The sequence below is a fragment of the Periophthalmus magnuspinnatus genome, chromosome 1, assembly GCF_009829125.3.
Source record: "Periophthalmus magnuspinnatus isolate fPerMag1 chromosome 1, fPerMag1.2.pri, whole genome shotgun sequence".
Classification (NCBI taxonomy): domain Eukaryota; kingdom Metazoa; phylum Chordata; class Actinopteri; order Gobiiformes; family Gobiidae; genus Periophthalmus; species Periophthalmus magnuspinnatus.
In genome coordinates, this window is record NC_047126.1 from 18,533,854 (window position 1) to 18,555,281 (window position 21,428).

At 40.7% G+C, this 21,428-nt stretch overlaps 1 protein-coding gene across 1 annotated transcript in view; it reads right to left on the reverse strand.

Moving 5' to 3' along the window:
• Positions 1-16,287, reverse strand: part of abcc10 (ATP-binding cassette, sub-family C (CFTR/MRP), member 10) — a 28,799-nt gene extending 12,512 nt beyond the window's left edge. Inside the window, exons 1-18 of the mRNA XM_033975085.2 lie at positions 16,235-16,287; positions 15,622-15,816; positions 14,470-14,957; positions 13,115-13,620; positions 12,481-12,702; positions 10,666-10,791; positions 9,803-10,030; positions 9,235-9,391; positions 8,570-8,724; positions 7,965-8,044; positions 7,556-7,727; positions 6,951-7,049; positions 5,682-5,871; positions 5,458-5,535; positions 5,086-5,268; positions 2,229-2,367; positions 1,392-1,578; positions 112-455 (exon numbers count right to left, since the gene is read on the reverse strand). Of these exons, the coding sequence (XP_033830976.1) occupies positions 112-455; positions 1,392-1,578; positions 2,229-2,367; positions 5,086-5,268; positions 5,458-5,535; positions 5,682-5,871; positions 6,951-7,049; positions 7,556-7,727; positions 7,965-8,044; positions 8,570-8,724; positions 9,235-9,391; positions 9,803-10,030; positions 10,666-10,791; positions 12,481-12,702; positions 13,115-13,620; positions 14,470-14,957; positions 15,622-15,797 (3,530 nt within the window). The 5' untranslated portion in view covers positions 15,798-15,816; positions 16,235-16,287. The remainder of the gene's footprint in view (positions 1-111; positions 456-1,391; positions 1,579-2,228; positions 2,368-5,085; positions 5,269-5,457; positions 5,536-5,681; positions 5,872-6,950; positions 7,050-7,555; positions 7,728-7,964; positions 8,045-8,569; positions 8,725-9,234; positions 9,392-9,802; positions 10,031-10,665; positions 10,792-12,480; positions 12,703-13,114; positions 13,621-14,469; positions 14,958-15,621; positions 15,817-16,234) is intronic.
• Between the last annotated feature and the right edge of the window lie 5,141 nt (positions 16,288-21,428).

A 21,428-nucleotide genomic window follows, 5' to 3' on the forward strand; every position in this document is an offset into this window, starting at 1 on the left:
TTGTGTCATTGGCAAAGTATAAAGAGCTTAACTTCAAATAAAAACATGGAGATTATTGGAAAGTGTTAAAAGTCAAATTCTGTAAAGTGGAACAAAACAGTGAATTTGTACCTGGCTGCGCTGCGAGTTGCCCTTATTGTTGCCAGTCCAGTGATCGTTTCAGAGAAGTGCGAGTAAAGGGGGGAGAGTGTAAGGCTGCAGAGGCGTTTGAGCTCTCGTGACGTGTGTCTATAAAAGGACTGTATTCTGTAGTAGCCCAGAGCCAGAGGAACCAGCGGCACTAGGATCCAGGGCAGCCCGTAGCTCATAATCACCAGGATACCCAGCAGCCCAAACACATTGGCCAGAAGGATGTTGAGGACAAAGGGAAGGCTGTCGTCGATACTGTAGATGTCTGAGGAGAAGCGGTTCAAAATACGACCAAGAGGAGTGGTGTCGAAGAAACTCACAGTGGCCTGAGAACGATTTTACAGAGAAAAAGAGAAAATGTACTGCAACTGCTTAAAAAAAATCTAATTGTAGTTTTTGTATTGCAATTTGATATTCAATACAGATGGGGGGGGGGGGCTAAAATTATGAATGTTAAAATGCAGATAGTTAGTTGTAATAATTGTGGGTCTAGTCACTCATAGAAATGATAACATTGCACTTTGCTATGAAATATCCAAAAGGTCAATGCACAACCTGATCAATAGCAAAAACTAGCTCTTGCCCTTATCTAGGAGTATGACATCATCACCAATAGGTTTGAAAAGCCTGATTCAGTTCATATCTGTTAACATCTCCAGGAGCATTGACATTGGACAGAAGAGAGAAATATGAGCTCCTAAACTAATACGAGAATCCCATGCATTTCAGAACATGCTCTATTTTCTGAAAAAAAAAAGGATATTTTGTTCTTTGCATAGGACATTCTATAATCTAAGTAACTGCAGCCTATGCAATTTGGTAGCAGCACCAACTCAAATTGCAATTATGATTTGATTGTAATATATTGTAAAAGTAAGCAAGCAGACAAGATGCACACAAAAATAGGCATTCGTGATTACGCAGGTTAAACCCAAGGTTACAGTAGTAGATTACGACTGACAGAGAAATCACAAGTGAATAATGCAATGTAAAAAGACTTTGTCATCACTGACTACATTCTAAAAATGTGACACAGGTCTCTGCTCTGACTGTTAAAATCAGGCTCAAAACAGCTTAGCTGTGCATATGAATGAAAGGGTTTATTTTGCCCTCTTCTCTTTTAATGTTATTACAATTATTTATGTTTTTTATTTGCATTGTGATTTTAATGTCTTTCTTATTCTGTAAAGCACTTTGTCTACAAATTGTGCTATATAATGAGCTTGATTTGCCTTTGAGTGTCAAAAAAGCATAATGCTTACCTTTAGCACTCTGTCTAGGAGCCTGTTGTGGATGGTGGTCGCGGCGCAGATGGCTCCGTAGGCAAACAGAAACGCTCTCAGTGCAGTGAAGACAGTGTTACCCACAGCAATTCCCCCATAAACCGTCAGGTAAAATTTCACATCTGAGCTAAGGTTATTCAGAGAGTGAATTGGTGACAGAGGAGACCTGGGGGAACAAAAAGAGCTGCTTTAACAAAAAAAAATTATTAAAAAAAAAAAAAAAAATCTTAACATTCTCAGATAATGAATTGATAATCACTCTGATATTGTAAAGTCCTGACAAAAGTTTTAAGTCAATATAAAAATCTGTTATGAAATTAGACATGAGCAGATTATCAAAATATTGATTATTGTGAATGTATTGATATGCAAAATAGAATTTTAAGTACATCATTCATAATAAAAATTGTGGCAAAAAAAAAAATACATGTTGTAAATTTCCAAATAAGTTCATGAAGTGATATTTCTGTACTTTTGTGGGCATCTTTACAGTAATTTCACCTTTATCTGATACTTAAACCTCCATACATACATTCAAAGACATGTTTTAACACAATTCTGAAAGACTGACATAATATTGTTTGAATATTGACAGAATCCTCAAACAATGTTTGTTATCACCCATCCCTGAATGAAATATGAAATAATATTGGATCTCTTGTGTAAAGCGTTTTAAGGAAATAAATGGCATTTTCCCTCCCTACACTAGTATTGGCTAATATCGGGTATCGGTAGATACTTAAAGTAAAAGTACTGATATCGGTATCAGAAGTGGAAAAGCTGGTTTGGTGCACCCCTACTTACACAAGTACTTACACAAGTTGGTGTTGGGAAAAGAGCAGCAGGTGAGGAGAGATGGGGACCTCAGAAGAGGAACCATCAAATCTGTGGGAACCATTGTTTCTGAGCTGTGAGATCCAGTAGGACAACCACCAGTCGGACAAGTTTTTGGAGGCTGAAATGCAAGGGAAATAAAATTACCTATTGTTCAAGACAAGGATGCATAATTTGCTGATCAAAGCAAATAGTAACCCATGCTAAGAGCAATGGATGTGTGTTTCACCTGCTACCTCCCTGTTTTCTAGATAGGACTTGAACCAGATTAGTGCCATACCAGAGATGCCCACCCAGTCCTCTAGTCTCTGTAGGAGGAGCCCATGATCAACAGTGTCAAAGGCAGCACTCAGATCTTACAGGATCAAGACACAGACTTTGTCTGCATCAGTGTTCAGGTGGATGTCATTTATCACCTTGAGAGCGGTCTCAGTGCTGTGGCTGGGTATAAAACCTGACTGGAAGACACCGAAGGAGTTGTTCATTGGAGAAAGTTAATAAGCTGTTGGTAGACAACTTTTCGAGGACTTTGCCTAAAAACTACAGATTTGAGATTGGTCGGTAATTGTTCAATATTGTGGCATAAATACTGCTCTTCTTTAGGAGATAACCACAGTTTTCAAAGCTATTCAGGATGTTCCAGATTGATATGACATGTTAACTATGCAAGCGAGTGGTGACAGCAAACTGTTGAGAACAAACTTTAGAAATTTAGTGGGTAATACATCGAGGCAGAATGTAGATGAACTCAGACTGGTGATGATCTTTTAGACAGTTTTGTCAGTAACAGGTGTAAAGTGAGTCAGCTGTAAGTTTGGCTGCAGGGGTGTTATTTGTGTTGAGGAATTGATGGCATTTTTAAAGCCCAATCCTTGTCGTTAAAGAATACTGCAAACTCATTGCATTTAGATGTGGAAATTAGTTCTAATGGCAGCAGAGCTAGAGGGTTTGTTAATCTGTTTACTGTTGCAAACTGGACACGAGAGTTGTTACTACAACTTCCAATAATGTCCGAAAAATACCTCTCCATTGTTCTACATAAACTGTTGTTGTACATGTGCATCTTTTCTCTGTAAATCTCATAATGAACCTGGAGCTTTAACTTGCGCCATTCCCGCTCGGCCCTCCGGCACTCCCTTTTCTGGGCCCTGACCAAATCATTCCGCCATGGCGCTTTCTGCTTATCTTTAACCATTTTAACCTTCATCGGGACAGTGGTGTCCAGAACACTCAAAACACTCGAAGTTATAGAGTTCAACAAATCATCAACATTAGAACATGAGGCATTTTCAAAGTGTATCATTTCCATAAACAGTGCACCTGTGTTATCATTTATTTGTCTGGTTTGGGAATAACAAACAGGTGAAAGGAGACACAGAAATGATCAGACAGAGGAACATTCACCACATTGGCATTTGAAATATTTACTCCTTTTGTAATGAGCAGGTCCAAGTGTGCCCTCTGTTGTGGGTGGGCTTGCTGACATGCTGAGTCAGACCAAAGGTTTCAAGGACAGAACGGAGCTCTTTAGCATTTCTGTCAAACACATTTTCCACATGTACATTAAAATCACCTGTAATGAGTAAACCATCAAAGTCTGTGCATACGACTGAAACCCTCCAACCCACACTGGAGGGATTCTGAGCATGAACCGCCTTTTTAAGGTCATGCCACAGCATTTCTATTGGGTTCAGGTCAGGACTTTGATTAGGCCACTCCAAATCCTCATTTTGCCATTCAGAAGTGGACTTGTGGTGTGTTTTGGATCATTGTTCTGCTGCAGAACCCAAGTGTGCCTCAGCTTCAGAGTTCCTTTAATCACAGCAAGTCTTCCAGGTCCTGAAGCAGCAAAGCAGCCCCAAACCATCACAGTATCACCACCATGTTTCACAGTTGGCATGATGTTCTTTTTATTAAATGCTCTGTTCATTTTAAGCCAGATGTAACGGGATGTACTCCTTCCAAAAAGATCAAATTTTGTTTCATCAGTCCACAGAATATTTTCCCAAAAGCTTTGGGGTTTATCAAGATGTTTTTTGGCAAAGGTGAGACAAGCCTTTATGTTCTTTTTGTCAGCAGTGGCTATCGTCTTGGAACTCTGCCATTTTTACCATTTTTGCCTTGTCAGTTTCTTTTGGTTGAGTTATGAACGCTAACCTTTACTGAGGCAAGTGAGGCCTGCAGTTCTTTAGATATTGTTCTGGGTTCCATTGTGACCTCTTGGATCAGTTGTTACTGTGCTCTTGGGGTCATTTTTGCAGGGCGGCCTGGGAAGGTACCATTCTATCTCCATTTGTGGATAATGACTCTCACCGTGGTTTGCAGGAGTCCCAAAGAATAAGAAATTTTGGCTTTGTAACCTTTTCCAGACTGAGACATGTCAATTACTTTTCTTCTTATCTGCTCCTGAATTTCTTTGGATCGCAGCATGTTGTCTTGGGTTCAATATGGCCTACTTCACCTTGTCAGACAGGTTCTATTTAAGTGAAATATTGATTTGAAAGGTCTGACAGCAATCAGGCCTGGGTGTGGCCCTCATCATTTTATAAAGGGGGGGAATTACTTTTTCACACAGGGTCATTATGTTTGGATAGTACTTTTCTCTTAGCAAATAAAATCATCACAGAAAAACAGCATTTTATATTTACTTGGGTTATCTTTTTTTGATGTTCTGAAACAGTTAAGTGTGACACACATGCAAAAAAGTAAGAAATCAGCAAAGGGGCAACTACCTTTTCATGTTTATGAGTCAAGTTTTTGAAATTTAAAATCAAAATCTTAGATATAGTTCCTTTAACTGCTATTAACCTAAATTACTGAGTTGGAAGAACATTCAAACCTTGCATAAGAAGCAGAGACAGAAGCACGGAGAAGGCCAGTGTTGTTCCCACAGACTTCCAGTATGACTGGTACACACTCCAGGCCAGGCCCCCGACTGCCTTCTGCTCTTCCCCACATGAATCACTATCTGTGGGTACAGAAAGGGGTGACAGGGAGCCCTCCTCCTCCGTATCTCCATCATCTGGAATAATAAAACAATAATAATTAAGTATTTCATTTGTACTTTTTTCAATAATATGCCACCACGCTCATCCAGGTTAACGCATTTAAGTTTGTGGTTTATTTTAATGTTCTATTGGGGCATCTGCATTTGAGCCATTCCCCAATTTCTGGACTTTTCTTATCTCTTCATCTTAGTCAAAATCATTACCATTTTCATTCTTGTTGTCTTTATTTTTCCGTGTCTTTGGTGCAACCTCCACCAAAGGAATTATTTCTGCTGGAGACCCTATAAAAACAAAAATACAGAAAATTGCAATACTATCACATCATTTCATCCCATAAATGACTGTCTATATAGGGCTGAAGGAATTGTACAAGTAGCGCCCATATAAAAACAAAGACAACCTGAACATTTACAAAGCCATCTCTGACCTGTTTTTATGATTTTTCCATCCTCCATTAGGATGACTGCATCAGCTTTATCCACAAACTCAATGCGGTGAGTGCAGAGGATCCTGGTCTTATCCTTCAGCAGGTCCATGATGCACCTCTTCATCAGGTGTTCTGCCACATCAGTGTCCACAGCAGCCAGTGGGTCGTCCAGGAGGTAGATTGGTTTGTCCTGAGCAGAAATAATAAAGTGGCTTTGCATTAATACAGTGGCTTTACATACACAGGAAACCTGAGAATAGTCTGATTTATGGACCTTTAAAGATTATTTAAATTACATGTAAACCACAAAATCTAATAAGGGACTATGAATAGAAAAAAATCAGATGATTTTGCTGTTTACATGTCATTTTATTAGTCCTATAACTCTGTGTGTGGATATAACTGCAGCCAATGTTTTAGTATTTCATTTAGAGATGAAGTGTGCCGTACACATCTTACCTCCATAGTCTGCGGTGGTAAAATTAAACTGTAGTCACAGCTGCCCTGGGACAGACAGACGCAAGTCTGCCAATCTGCGTTATCGGCCCCTCCGACCACCACCAACGTACTCACACATACACACCACACACCATACTAGACAATGTGCCGTTATTTTCTTAGGCAAGACACTTCACCCAGTTTTTAATATTGGCGCCTCACCGTGGCACCTGGTATTCCCAGTGGTGTCCCATCCAAGCACTAACCAAGCCCGGCTTTGCATAGCTTTTCAAATTTGACGAGACCAGGCTTTGACAAGTCAGCACGGCCACTACAACCCGGTATGCTATAAACTAACAAAGTCTATGCAGAAATAAAGTCAAACTCCACTACTAACAAAATAAAGACAATTGAACAAATACAAGGAAAAAAGCATGGGTTTTGAAGCATGGGCAAGACAGTGATTAAAAGTTCTGGACCTCACCGAGATCAGTCCCTCTTGAGAGTAAAAATGTTTAGGTCTTTGTTAATTGAACAATTAATTAATTCTTTACTTTTGGTTTTAATCATGCTTTGTCCTGTTTTTATTTAGGTGAAATTTTACTAATTTTTTGTGTAATTTCTGCATTCAGGTATTAGATTTATACAGAAGTAATTATATACACACACAAAAAAAGACTTGAATAATACAGAAGGAAGACACTGGACACATGTACTCACTGTGCCTGTCCCAGGCCAAGGAGAAGCATATGGCATATAACTCACAGCAAATCAACATTCAATCTGTTGTCCCTTCAGTAATTAATAAATTCAGTTTTTTTGTAAACTGACCATGTAAACAGCTCGGGCCAAAGCGAGTCGGGCTTTCTGTCCTCCGCTCAGAGTCACTCCATTCTCTCCCACCGCTGTCCTGTCGCCGTTCGGCAAAACCTGCAATAATCCACCAGAAAACATAACTATAGCAAAGACATAGACACAGAATAGATTACATCAACATTTGGAGTAAGATGATGAGTGTTATACTCATCATCTGATCAATGGGTTTTGCTAATGTGAAGCTATCTTGAGGCACTGTTCTGTCTGAAGCTCTTTTACTAAAGCTAAACATTAATCTGGGCTTTGTTTTAACAGAATCTGACCATCTGACCACTGACTTAGCTGGAACAGGTGAGCTTTTTCCTGTTAAACAAGTCTCGTACTTAAAATTAGTCACAGAATTGCATTAGCCATCAGTTTTTCATTTATTTTCAGTTACACACATCCCTTTTTATTGAAAATCAAACATCTAAACATAACCATGAAAACTCATATGGATCACAGGCTCCTGAAAATGTGTCCAGCATTTTTTTTTTGTTTTCAGTCTAAACTTATGTGACTGTGTTTCCTAATTTGTGTGTTAGTGTAATTTCACTGAAAAGTATCAACAAACTTCTTACAGTAAGATCATCACTAAGAGCACAGGCCTCAATGACCCTCTGATAAAACTCTGGATCGTAGTCTTTCCCAAACAGAATATTGTCCCGGACTGAAGCATGCTGGATCCAAGACTCCTGCGAGGCCAGGCCAAAGCCATGGTCTTGACCGGCGACAAAAACCACCCCACTCAACCTGTGACAAGATAAGAGGAAATTCAATGCAACAACCTTGTGATGACTCCAGTAATTATAGAAATACAGAAGGATACAGAAAAACATATTCATTCATGGGATTTAGATTGCAGATTGTTGTTTGCAGAAGGAATTACATTACTTAAATCGTTGGCATTCAATTTGATCGTTATTAATCTGGCACCCTGAGCACCTAATTATCAATATTACGTTTATGTCTACTATTATAATGTTTTACCGGTTTAGTTCTCCAGTGAGAGCAGCCAACAAGGAACTCTTTCCACAGCCAACTTTTCCCACAACAACAACCAGTGAGCCCTGAAAATGACCAGACAATGACCAGACAGATCAAAAAAAGGTGCCAGTTATTTTACTTGTTGCAAAATCCACAGTTACTTGTCTCTAAATAGCACAAAGTCATAATCTATAACTAATGATGAGCGAACGAGTTGACACATCTACACATGTGTGACTGTTGCTGTGCCTCTGTCTGTTGCCAATGGAACCAAAGAGCATTTTGCTTATTGCAGATCTGCTAAAAGCACTACATTATTTTACTATAGTTTTCACAGCCATTCACCTCATCATGTATCACTTATAGCCTACTTTATTGTGTAATAAGCTCTTATTTGCTTTAATGACAAGAATGTATTACCTTCATTGTCAGTCCTTTTGTTGGATATCAGAGCTCATCTAGCACAAATTAATGTTCACGTGTCTGAATGAACAAGCCCTGTGTTGTGGCAATGCTTCTATGTAGGAAGCAGTTCATTTTTTAAACCACCAGAGTGGAAATGTGTAATGCACAAATAGAGGTGTCATCTACCCATCGCTACCTCTTACCTTAGTTACATGGAGGTTGAGTCCCTGGAGGATTAGACTGCCTTTGGTCTCTCTCTCTGGTCTCTCGGATCCATGGTCCTGGTTCTGGTCTGGACTCTGCCATGAGAAGGTTCCCTGGTTCAACAGAACACAGGTTTGGTCGTCTTCAGGACAAACTGTGGGAAAAAAAGGGTTAGTATATTTACATGGGTAGTAAAAATCAGATAGCTAGAATAATCTTTTTCTGTCTTTTGTAGAGTTTTTTGTCAAAACCTGCCCAGGTGTGAACAATCCGAAAGTCTCGCTACTCATATCAGATGTGCTGTTTACGTGGCATTTCAATAATCTGAGAACCCCAGAAATCAAATAGTAATCGAATTTTTGGTGTGTATGTAAATATAGCCACTGAAATGATGAAAGCTGATTGCACAATACTGTCTGAATCTGGCATGCAATGGAGGGAGTGTTAACCAGACCAGTGGTATCCTCTGTATAAAAAAAGAGACGTCATTCAAGACATGGCAACAATTGGGCTTGTGTAACATTCACATTTTTTCCACCTTTTCCACATTTTCCTTGAAAGTCACATTAGCCTAAGTAGCATACATTTTCAGTCAAGCACTATTTGTAAGTGGCTTTTAAATGTAATTGGAGTTTTTACAACTTATACAGTGCAATGCAATTACCCAGAGCATAGTGTGACTGCAAGTCCTGGTTCTTGAGATTGAAGAATTTCTGGATTCGGTCCAAAGACACTTTTGCCTCCAGGACCCCGTTCACAACCCACGCAAAGGCATTCAGAGGGATGATCAGCTGCCCCACTAGAGCTAAAGTTGTGAACACCTGAACACCAAAAGCTTTGTGAGATGGAGGAACATTGAAATGATACAGCTTTCACAGATAGCATTATAATTTAAACTACATAAATACAATTCCTCTGACACTGAATTTCGGATTCAATTGGTTTTGGATTTCACTATTAGATTTAATGTTGAATTATTCTTGCCACTAAAATGCAACAGTAATGATATAAAATGTAAACAAAATACAGGGTCTAGCTTAGAAATGTTATGAACTGAAAATATTCAAATGTACAATTAAATTAAAATGTATGATTCTATTTATTGCTATGTCAAAATTTCCTCCCTTCCTTGTTCTCATGCAGCCAGTCCTCTGTTTGTCTTAGAATTTGTCATGCCAACCTTAAAAAAACTGTATCATTTAATAAAAAGATAAATCCCCATAGATATTGACCTTAGCAGCAGTGAGGTCATGCCCCAGCAGAGTGTAGGTGACAAAGGTGAGGATGGAGATAACCACAGGCAGTGCGGCCCAGGTGTACACACACAGAGCGTCCAGGTACTTCAGAGTCTTCAGGTGAGACAGCTCCTTTGCTCTGCTCTCAAACACTCGTGCTGTGAAGTGAGGCTCCCAGTGGTAAAACTTTATCACACGGATCCCAAACAAGATCTCTGTCATTAGCTGAGAATGAGACACAACAGGGTATTAAATTATTATATATTTTATAACCAAGATACTACGTGTGGGCAATAGAACAAAAATACATATGTTCTCTTAGGGAAATTTGTCCTCTGCAGTTGACCCATCCTTCAGTGATGCTAGGGTAACCTGTCAGAAGCACTAAGCACCCAGATCTTGAGCTAGGCTTGGTTAGGACTACCTTAGCTAGAGGATTTTTACCTATTGTGCATATTTTGGGTTGATGGGGAAAAGCGGAATACCCAGAGGAAAACCACACAGACAAAGGGAAAGCCTGCAAGCTCTGCACAGAAAGGCTTGAGCAGCCCGGGACTCAAACCTGGAACCTTCTTGCTGTGAGGTGAGAGCCACCCTACTAATTAACTGATCTGTTAAAATCACTCACTCACTCAGAGCAGAGTTTGACCAATAAGAAGAGTGGATGGGGAAAGTACCTCTTTCATTAAAAAGAAAACACTGAATCACAGTTTAAAAAACAATTAAAATCAGCAGATCACAATTTCTTTGTCCAGGAGTAACTTGTATACTGTTCAAAGTACTTAAATAACACAATCAGAACAAGCCTACACACAAAAGATGGACCAAATCCTCAACTGACCTTATTCATCTATTCTCACCTTGACTCTGCTGTCCTTGTGTTTAAGCATTTCTTTATTGTTCCTGATGATTTGTGTAGCCAAGAACTTATTGAAGGGCACCAGTAACAGCGCCACCATGAGGCCACCCAGGAATGCCAAGCCCACCTGCAAGCAGAGGAGGAACAACATGGACGAGGTTACAATGATTCTTTTTGCCCCATTACTGCTATATTTATGCCAATATATAACTGCCGTGTATCACAATATCAAAGATGGCGTTATTATATCACATATTTTATTTGTATATTTCACAAATGTAAGCATTATTATTGTGTTGCTTAATTAGAGAAATGCAACTACTAGCGGTTTTTGAATGTATCTCAAAAACAGAATGTATTTTGGGTTTCAGGGAATCTCTTGCCTGTCCCCTTTCTCTTCTAATCCTCTGTTCCCTCCGTCACTTACTGATGGAACTTTTGACATATGGAGGAGCTGTGGATTGATTTCTGTAAAGGATTTTTATGTGGAGGGGGTTTTGGCTTCTTTTGCCCAACTATCCTCAAACTTTAATCTGCCCAATACCCACTTCTTTAGGTTTCTACAGGCCCGAAACTTTATTGGCAGACACTTTAATTGCTCTCCTAGTATTCTTGATGCTACTGTCCTCGATACTGTCATGGAAATCAAGCCGTCTCTGAAAGGTGCAATTTCCAAAATATATAGCTTGTTATTTTCCTCTCTCGATGTCACATCTGATCAACTTCATGTGGCTTGGTCTGAGGAGCTCGAGGTGGAGATCGATGATGAACAGTGGAGGACTGTTCTCAAACGTATTCATTCCTCTTCAATTTGTGCATGGCATTGTATCATTCAGTGTAAGGTGGTCCATAGAGTGCACTGGTCTAAGAGTAGGCTTGCCCGAATCTTCCCTGGCACCAACCCCAACTGTGTAAAATGCAATCTAGGACCAGCCAATCTCACTCACATGTTTCTGCCCTGCCTTATCCACATATTGGGACACTATTTTTGACTCTCTTTCTATTATTTGCAATGCTAGAGTTCGGCGGTCCCCATTGAGTGCTCTTTTTGGGATTCTTCCACCCAATCACTCCCTGTCACTCTGTTTTGTTGATCTTGTCGCCTTTCTTACATTGCTGGCCAGGCGGTCCATCCTGATGCGCTGGAAAGACCCTCACCCACCCACTCACTCTCAATGGATAAAAGATGCACTTTCTTTTATGAAACTGGAGAAAATAAGGCACTCTCTCAAAGGCTCTGACTCTAAATTTCCTGAAGTCTGGTTACCTTTTCTGGATCATGTCATGTCTTTGACACTGGAGATAACCCCATGAACTGTCTTTTATTTGGATATATGAATATATATATATATGGATATCAAATGGTTGATCTAACTGTGCTAAATGTTTTCGTAACGCATATTCTGTCTGTTTTTTTTTTTAATTATTGTTTTTTATTCTTGTTTTTTTTTTCCTTCTCATTCATTTGTTAGGGGTTTGTTTTGAGGGGGGAGGGGATAGGCACTTCTCTGTGTTAGCCATCTGTTGGCTGGGTGTATATACGTTTTAAGGTGTGTACATTGAAAACTGTTTTGTATATATTCTGGAAAATCTTTAAATAAATCATACATTAAAAAAAAAACAAAAAAAAACAACAGAATGTATCCTTCCCAAAAATATTTTAAAAGTAAAATATTACAAAAAAAACTTGACTGTCACCATAGTAATAAAAAATATAAAACCAAATATTATATCTTTTGAAAAAAGTACTCAAAATGTTGTATACAACAGGAAGCTGAAACCCATGAATATGTGGCTAGTTATTAGCTGCGCTCACCTGCAGGTAGAGGAGGTAGAGGGTGACACTGAAGCGGAAGGGAAGGCTCCAGAGTTCGTGGAAGCTGTTGAAGAAATTTACGACGCGATCTGTGTCAGTGCTCATGAGGTTCACCACTTCCCCTAGAGTGAAGCCACTGAGACCACTGCCACAAACACGCAGAGCTTTACTGTAGATTGAGGAGACCAGAGCCGCCCGGGCACACAGGGACACTTTAGAGATCTGAAACACAGGAGAGAACAGAGGAATTACATAATTTTGCTGGGCTCTATAAATAACGATTGACTGATTGATTAATTACAGTACATAAGTAAAAGTGTTATGGCTTAGGCCTTTGTGGATAAGAAAAGGACATCTGGATGAAACTTTGTCATGTTTTGCAATCAGAAAATCAGATAAAATAAGAAATAAAATAAAACAAAATAAAATAAAAACTAAATTGTCAGACCTGACAAATCCATTAAACAAACAATAAAAAATTTTAAATAATATAATCATGGTTTTCAGCTTTCTGCTATGCGCAACATTTTTAGGACTTTCCATCTCAAAAGATATATAATTTTGTTCTACTGTCAATTGCTATGGCAAAAGTTCAGATTTTTCATCATTCTGAAATCCATGGATAGCTTTTTACCTGAAACACATATAGACTCCTGAGTAGTGACGTTATTAGAGTGGAGGCAAAGAGTCCAAAAGCACACCAGGCCCCAGTGCTGACAGGAGAATCTTTTTCCTCAATAAAATTCACAAAACTGCTTAGAAGAAGTGGCGCACAAAATGTCAAAAGATTTACAGTCACTTTCAACAATCCAAGTGAATAATATTTCAATCCAAATGCTTTGTGCAACACTTTTATGAGCAAAACATCTCCCTCCAATTCTACATTGTCTTCAGTTGAATGGGAGCTACTGACTGGACGTGGCCAGTCATTATCCTGGTTTAGAACAGCCTGGCCTCTGCAGTGGTCCCAGCTTTTTTGAAAATGACGGGAGATGACACTAGTTCGGAGACCCCATGGTAAGTGGTATACATCGACTGGTCGGTTTAAATCCCCCTTTTTGCCTCTGAGTAGCAAAGGATTGAGCCACAAATAAAAAACACGAGAAAAACAGGTGCTGCCGTCTTCTGCGACCATCTCACCTGCGAAGTAAAACAATTTAAATACAAAGTTAAGTTGTTTCGATCTATAATCTAAACTTGCTTAATTATTTTTATATCTTATTATTTATGCAACATTAATTAACTATCATTATTTCATAGACCTGGTCACATACTAGAGCAATGATATTGTATAGTGTATTGTATTGCAAAAGAAAATTAAGGATTTTACTGTTGTTTGGTCATGGTGTCAGTAATCATGAATAATTGTAAAATTGTAATAATCATAACTCTAGTCATTTGTATCAATATTATGGGATTAGAACACGATTCAATAGTAACTGCACCGGCCTTCTAGGTATTGTTCTAATGTTCTTATTCTATGTTATACCCCCAAACATGTAGCCCTCAGCCGACAGCAGCAGCCAACAAGTTGTTCTCAAGCAAGCCTGGCAGCTAATAAATATTTTTTGCCAGTAATTATTGTTAGAGTCAATATTAACTTGCAATGTTTAATGTTGATGCGTTAGCTCATTCATCTGATTAAGCTGATCACTCATTGACTAATCACACTGTGCTGGCAGACTATACTATGTTCAGAGTGATAAAAATGTACAACTGTTGCCCTCAATGTCAGAGAAATAGAAGTTCTGAGTGACTAAATATGCATTTGTGAATGAATGTGTTATATATGAAATTGTATGTTGTCTTTCTCATTGTGTCCTTTATGTCGAAGATGACTTTCTCAATTTAGTGGACAATAAGGCCTATCTTGTCAATCACAGCACAGACAAGGGGTTCAACATTGTATCATATCCAGTGTCTGAATTTCATAATTATTCCAAAATATTCATTTAGAAAAAAATATTTTAAATGATCATAACTTCTTACCTGTGTCCAATTCTTGATCAGGAATAAGTGGTGATCCATCCACTGTATTCACATATAAAGTATATCCAGCATTTCTTATACATGGAAACAAATAGGCCAAAAGATAAAGTAGCAAAACAAAAGCTCGGGTAGATGCTAAAGCTAGCTGTGTCACTTTCAGGGGCTTGCCCAAGTTTAAATAGTCATCTGAGTCAGCAAAGTCCAATAATATAAAAACTAGATTTGGAATGGACAATAGCACAAGTATAAAAAGTAGCACTGGCCCTCTTCCTCTTCTGTGGATTGATTTTTGGAGAACAAAAATGGCCCCAGAGTGAATAGTCCAGCCCAGAAGCCCACAACTACTGGTGAGGATTGAGAGGTACATGTCTTGTTGGTGTAGAATGGACACTACTATGAGGTCCGCAATGAAGAGGAGAGAGAGGAGGAGAGAGGAGAGGAGTCTAAGGGTCCAGCCACACGGAGGAGAGGACTGGAGACTGCTGATCCTGTTGAGAGATTAAAAGTATGACTAAAAATAAAACACCCAAAATTATATGGGTGGTTGTACTGAATATGTGGGTAAAGAATGACTTGAGTGGAGACAAATCTTTTGCTAAACAGCCTAATAGTAATATTTTAACAGAAACATTAGTATTGCTGATACACACAGCCCAAAATCTATATCTTACAAATTTAAGTAATCACTCTTAACAGCTAAAACATAACTCTACCCTGAAACATTGTCCTCAACATGTCTGAATGCCCTTGTAACTCACCAACTTTTGAAGGGAGGAAATATAAAAGCAGGTTTTACTGTACTAACAAAAATATGTGTACGGCTCAAGAATATGTGTAGGGGCTCAAGAAGATTCATGGTCAATAAAACACGTTTGTTCATGTCTGTGGCTATCTTGGTGACCAATTTCTTGAATTAAGAGCAAGGCACAGAAAGTGGGTTTTTGTTATTTTATTTGCAGCTATCAGGTCAGGACAGCTGGAAAGAACAGTGAATATTAATAATATTATTATAATACCCCCACCTGTATAAAATATTATTGGCCTATAGAATGTTGAAACCAACAATATGTGATGGTAAGCTACTTTTGAACCCACAGCTGCCTTTATTCTTACTGTTAGAAATTGGTGGTTCTTTCTGCAGGTGAATTTTACCTGTGGACACTGAGGTACGCAGCACTGCCCACAGCCAAAGCAGCATTAGGCAGAGCTCCAAAAAGCAGAGCATTAAAACAGATACCGACGTGGCCATTCTCCCAAACAGGAAACAAACTTTCCCCACTGCTGTGACAGAGAGCAGCCAGCAGCTCAGACGGACTGGAATCCAACATGCTGATGCTACTTCACCTCCTGGAAATAAAATAATTAGCTTTAGCGTTCCAATAGGTTCTTGATTAGGTACAGTGTAGAGGCTGTTTGCTAGTTTACTTTATTCTATATTCAATCTAAACAATATTTAATATGAGTGGTTCATAGTAATATAAATGAACATCACATTTTGCTTGTTTTGGGTTAACCTTAATTTAGAAGCACGTGGGGAGGAGACCATAACAAAGTGTTAATCTATATGTCTCAAATCCAAAATATTGCAAGAGGCTGTTTTACAGCAGTCACTTGGTTAGGCTATTTTAGTCAGGATTTCACACTACACTCAGCTTTTAAACAACGACAACCCATTTAAAATTGAGTAAAATCATTTTAAAACACTTGTTATTCAAATTTACAGATATTGAACAAGAATGTCGGCATAAAAGGAATAAAATCTTACCGGGTGCAGTAATAATAATCCAGATCCATGTAACAAACACACGGACGCGGCGCACACTGATGATGTCAGAGAAAAGGGCCCATCAGCTCTCAGTCATTTCAGTTATTCAAATTGTGATGTTTCTTCTCGTCGATAATCGTACGGGGGGGGAGGGGGGACTCCAAACTAGGACTGTGCAAAAATCCAAAATATCAAAATATCGCTATATCGTGTCGTTCCCTTTAATGATACAGTATCGATATCGTGCGCTGCTGTATCGATATATCGCCAAGAGTATTTTTTTTTGTATATTTTACCAAATTATTCTGTCACAGCGCTACATTTGTGCGGCTTGTTTAGAGAAAAGAAACTCATTTATGCAGAACATTTGATTCACTGTTTTGATGATTAAAATCGGTTTATTTCATATTAACTTTGGTTTAACAAAGACTTTTAGTGTCAAAGTTGTTTTAGTTGATATATTGTGATTCTTCAGAGTCGTTAAACTGCACATGTCTCTGTGTAAATGTAAATGTGGGGCTCATATATCTCTGTATCATATATGCAGTTTCTTAATGATACCCAGCCCTAGTCATAAATTTGTTCAATATGACGACAATCGATTTGAGATTAATTGCCTGTACTCTCATAAAAATAAGACTTTTATTCTCGTAATATTACGACTTTTATTCTCGTAGCGCCCGCTTTTTTTTTAAGTGACCCTTATACTCCGTCGTACATTTGGACTTTAATGTTGACAAATATGTTCTGTCAAAATAAGATTTGTTGACATTAAAGCAATGCTGTCATGTTCAGCCATTGTATTTTTTTTAATGCAAATAATATCCTGTCTTAAAGAAAACCCACTAATGCGAAAAGTAGCCCACCCCATTAATTTACCCCAGTCTCCCCTAAATAATAAATGGGATCACTTATGCACATTTGTGAATAAAGGTTTTGAATAGTTTTGAGACAGATTTAAATAATTCCTCAAATGGAAACCCCAATTAATGCCAAAATACTTGTAGCTTAATTAATGTGCTTTTTGACTCACTTCAGTCATTAAGCTGCAGAAAGTCACTTCTCCAATCAACACTGAGCTTTTGTCAGTCCGGTAAAGTCCAGTCTCTGAAAGCCTGTAGCTGACGTCATTGGTTTAATTGAAAAATTATTGCCACATTGGATTTGCACGCAGCTATAAACTTCTAATGTGGCCAATATATGTATCATTTTCTATGTATTAGTCTTTCATCACTGAAGAGCATTTACATCTAATCTTTTATTAGGATATATTGTCCTAATTTGTCAGATTTCAACTTAAGGTGTTCCAATTTTGAATGATGCAAATGTCATAAGTCAATATTTATGGAAAAATATAGCCAAAAAGGGGAAAAAATAAAAATAAATAATATTGCCATCTAGTGGTTGTACCCAGTACTACATAATTGGTGTGACCGCAAAAGTCACCAAAAACCAGAAAAATCTCAAACAAGAAAACAATGGAGATTTTGGTTCACTTTTTTTTCCTGGGCCAAGAAAAAATATAAAAAAAATTTGAGTGTGGTTTTGGTGACTCCAAGTCCCTCAGAAAAGTAGGGTCCCCATATATGGCAGTACTGCATGAGGTTCCCAAATGTCTTGGAAAACAAGTATGTGTGTGTGTGTGTGGGGGGGGGTATGTATGTATGTGTGTATGTATGTATGTATGTGTGTGTGTGTATGTATGTGTGTGTGTATGTATGTGTGTGTGTATGTATGTGTGTGTGTATGTATGTGTGTGTGTGTGTATGTATGTATGTATGTATGTATGTATGTATGTATGTATGTATGTATGTATGTATGTATGTATGTATGTATGTATATATATATATATATATATATATATATATATATATATATATATATATATATATATATATATATATATATATATATATATATATATATATATATATATATATATATCCGAGGCCATGGTTCTCGACCGGAAAAAGGTGGTTTGCCCTCTCCGGGTGGGTGGTGAGTCTCTGCCCCAAGTGGAGGAAAATCTCAAACAAGAAAACAATGGAGATTTTGGTTCACTTTTTTTTCCTGGGCCAAGAAAAAATATAAAAAAATTTGAGTGTGGTTTTGGTGACTCCAAGTCCCTCAGAAAAGTAGGGTCCCCATATATGGCAGTACTGCATGAGGTTCCCAAATGTCTTGGAAAACAAGTATGTGTGTGTGTGTGTGTGTGTGGGGGGGGGGGGGGGGGGGGTGTATGTGTGTGTATGTATGTATGTATGTATGTATATATATATATATATATATATATATATATATATATATATATATATATATATATATATATATATATATATATATATATATATATATATATATATATATATATATATATATATATATATATATATCCGAGGCCATGGTTCTCGACCGGAAAAAGGTGGTTTGCCCTCTCCGGGTGGGTGGTGAGTCTCTGCCCCAAGTGGAGGAGTTCAAGTATCTCGGGGTCTTGTTCACAAGTGAGGGAAGGATGGAGCGTGAGATTGACAGGCGGATCGGTGCAGCGTCTGCAGTGATGCGGTCGCTGTATCGGTCCGTTGTGGTAAAGAAGGAGCTGAGCCCAAAGGCAAAGCTCTCGATTTACGGGTCAATCTACGTTCCTATCCTCACCTATGGTCATGAGCTCTGGGTAATGACCGAAAGGACAAGGTCGCGGATACAAGCGGCCGAAATGGGTTTCCTCCGCAGAGTGGCCGGGCGCACCCTTAGGGATAGGGTGAGGAGCTCAGTCACACGGGAGGAGCTCAGAGTAGAGCCGCTGCTCCTACACGTTGAGAGGAGCCAGCTGAGGTGGCCCGGGCATCTGCTCAGGATGCCTCCTGGACGCCTCCCTAGGGAGGTGTTCTGGGCATGTCCCACCGGGAGGAGGCCCCGGGGAAGACCCAGGACACGCTGGAGGGACTATGTCTCTCGGCTGGCCTGGGAATGCCTTGGGATCCCACCGAAGGAGCTGGAGGACGTGTCTGGGGTGAGGGAAGTTTGGGAGTCCCTGCTTAGACTGCTGCCCCCGCGACCCAGCCCCGGATAAGCGGAAGAAAATGGATGGATGGAGATATATATATATATATATATATATATATATATATATATATATATATAGAGAGAGAGAGAGAGAGAGAGAGAGAGAGAGAGAGATAAATATATAGATAGATATAGTGTCATGATGTCAGTTTTCCCTGTCCTCCCGTGCTCTCTCCCCCTCCCCTACCTGTGTGTCTGGAGCTGGGTGGAGTGCCTGACTCCTCCCGTGCACACCTGGGGTGCATCAGCCTAATCACCACCACCTGCTGCTGAGTACAAGAAGGCTTGGCAGTCTACACTCGGTGCCAGACCGTCCGTGTGTAAAACGTGAATGTTTCTAGCTAAGCTTTGTTATATGGTACTTTCCTGCAAATGCTCATTTGGATTTATGCACCCTCCAGATTCCTGCCTCTACTCGCCCAGCTCCTGCCGCCACGTTCCAGTCCCGGTATCGCCTCCAGCTCGTCTTGTCTCCTGCTCGTCTCGTCTCCTGCTCGTCTCGTCTCCGGCTCGTCTCGTCTCCTGCTCGTCTCGTCTCCTGCTCGTCTCGTCTCCTGCTCGTCTCGTCTCCTGCTCGTCTCGTCTCCTGCTCGTCTCGTCTCCTGCTCGTCTCGTCTCCTGTCCGGTCCTGGTCTCTGGTTTGTCACCCGCTCCCCGCTCTGGTCTTCGTCTGATCCGCCTGCCCTGGTACCGCACCTGCTTCTATCCCCGTCCTGGTCCTGTCCTGCCCGCCTCTACCTGCACCGCACCCGCCTGACCCGTCTCCCGCTCCCCGGTTCCTGTACCTGCTCTTGTGACCTGTTTAAAGACTGCATTTTCACCGCTGTAAATAAACACTGTTAAACTGCTCTGGTCTGCATCTTTTGGTCCTATCCGCACCGTTACGACAGAACGGTCTGGCCACTATGGACCAAGCAGGCTCAGATCCGGACCAGACGCGCCGCCTCACGCACTCTCACCCCGAGGCGGTGCTGGGTCAGCATGAACAATCCATTCGAACTCTATTGGAGCTAAATCAGACATTGTCCCAGCAGGTGGCACAGCTTAACCACCAGGTGGCCGCGCTCCTCGTCACCCCGCCTGCTGCAGCTGGAGAGCCGCCACGCCTCCCGGAGCCGAGAGGCACGGATCCGGAGCCGTATGCTGGACAACCTCACCTCTGTCGCGGATTCCTGTTCCAGTGCGAGTTCATGTTCCAGCAATGCCCTTCTCGTTTCAGCTCGGGGGCCACCAAGATCCGATATATATGTGGATTACTCCGGGGCAGAGCTCTCCAGTGGGCAGAGGCGCGCCTAATGAAGACGTCTGTGGATAGCCTGGATTTTAATGAATTTGTGTCCACGTTTAAGCTGGTGTTTGACCACCCGCACTACCAGGACAATGCTGCCTCCCGGTTATTGACTCTCAGCCAGGGCTCCAGGACGGTAGCGGATTATTCCATTGAATTCTGGACACATGCGGCGGAGCTGGACTGGACGGACAGCGCGCTGCGGGCTGCGTTTGTGCGGGGCCTGAACGAGACTTTGAAAGATGAATTGGTTTCCCGGGACGAACCCCCCGACCTGCGGACCCTCATCTCCCTCACTCACCGTATAGACAACCGCCTACGGGCTCGTCGCCGAGAGAGACGCCGGTCACCGGTCCCGCCGGAGCCACGCGCTGCCCCGCCCCCGCCGGATGAGCCCATGCAACTCGACAGGACCCTTGTGTCGGCCGAGGAGCGTCAACGGAGGCGTCGTCTGGCCGGGGCTTGCCTCTACTGCGGTGAGCGCGGACATTATGTGGTCACTTGCCCAGTTCGGCCAAAAGGGGGGGCCCACCAGTAGCGCTGGGAGTACTGGTGGGCGAGCAACACATCCTGGACTCTTCTAATAGACTGCGGCTCAGCGCCACCCTGTGCGTTCGCACAGACCTTATGCGTTTCCGCCCTTATCAACTCCGGGGCTGAGAGGGACTTTATTGATGCCCAAGTCGCGGAGCAGCTCGGGGTCTACCTGGAGCCCCTCGAACGCCCCTTAAATGCCCAGGGGCTCAATGGACGTTTTCTGGGGCACATCACTCACATCACAGAACCTGTCACCGTGATTCTGTCCGGCAACCACCAAGAGAACCGTCAGTTTCATGTCCTGTC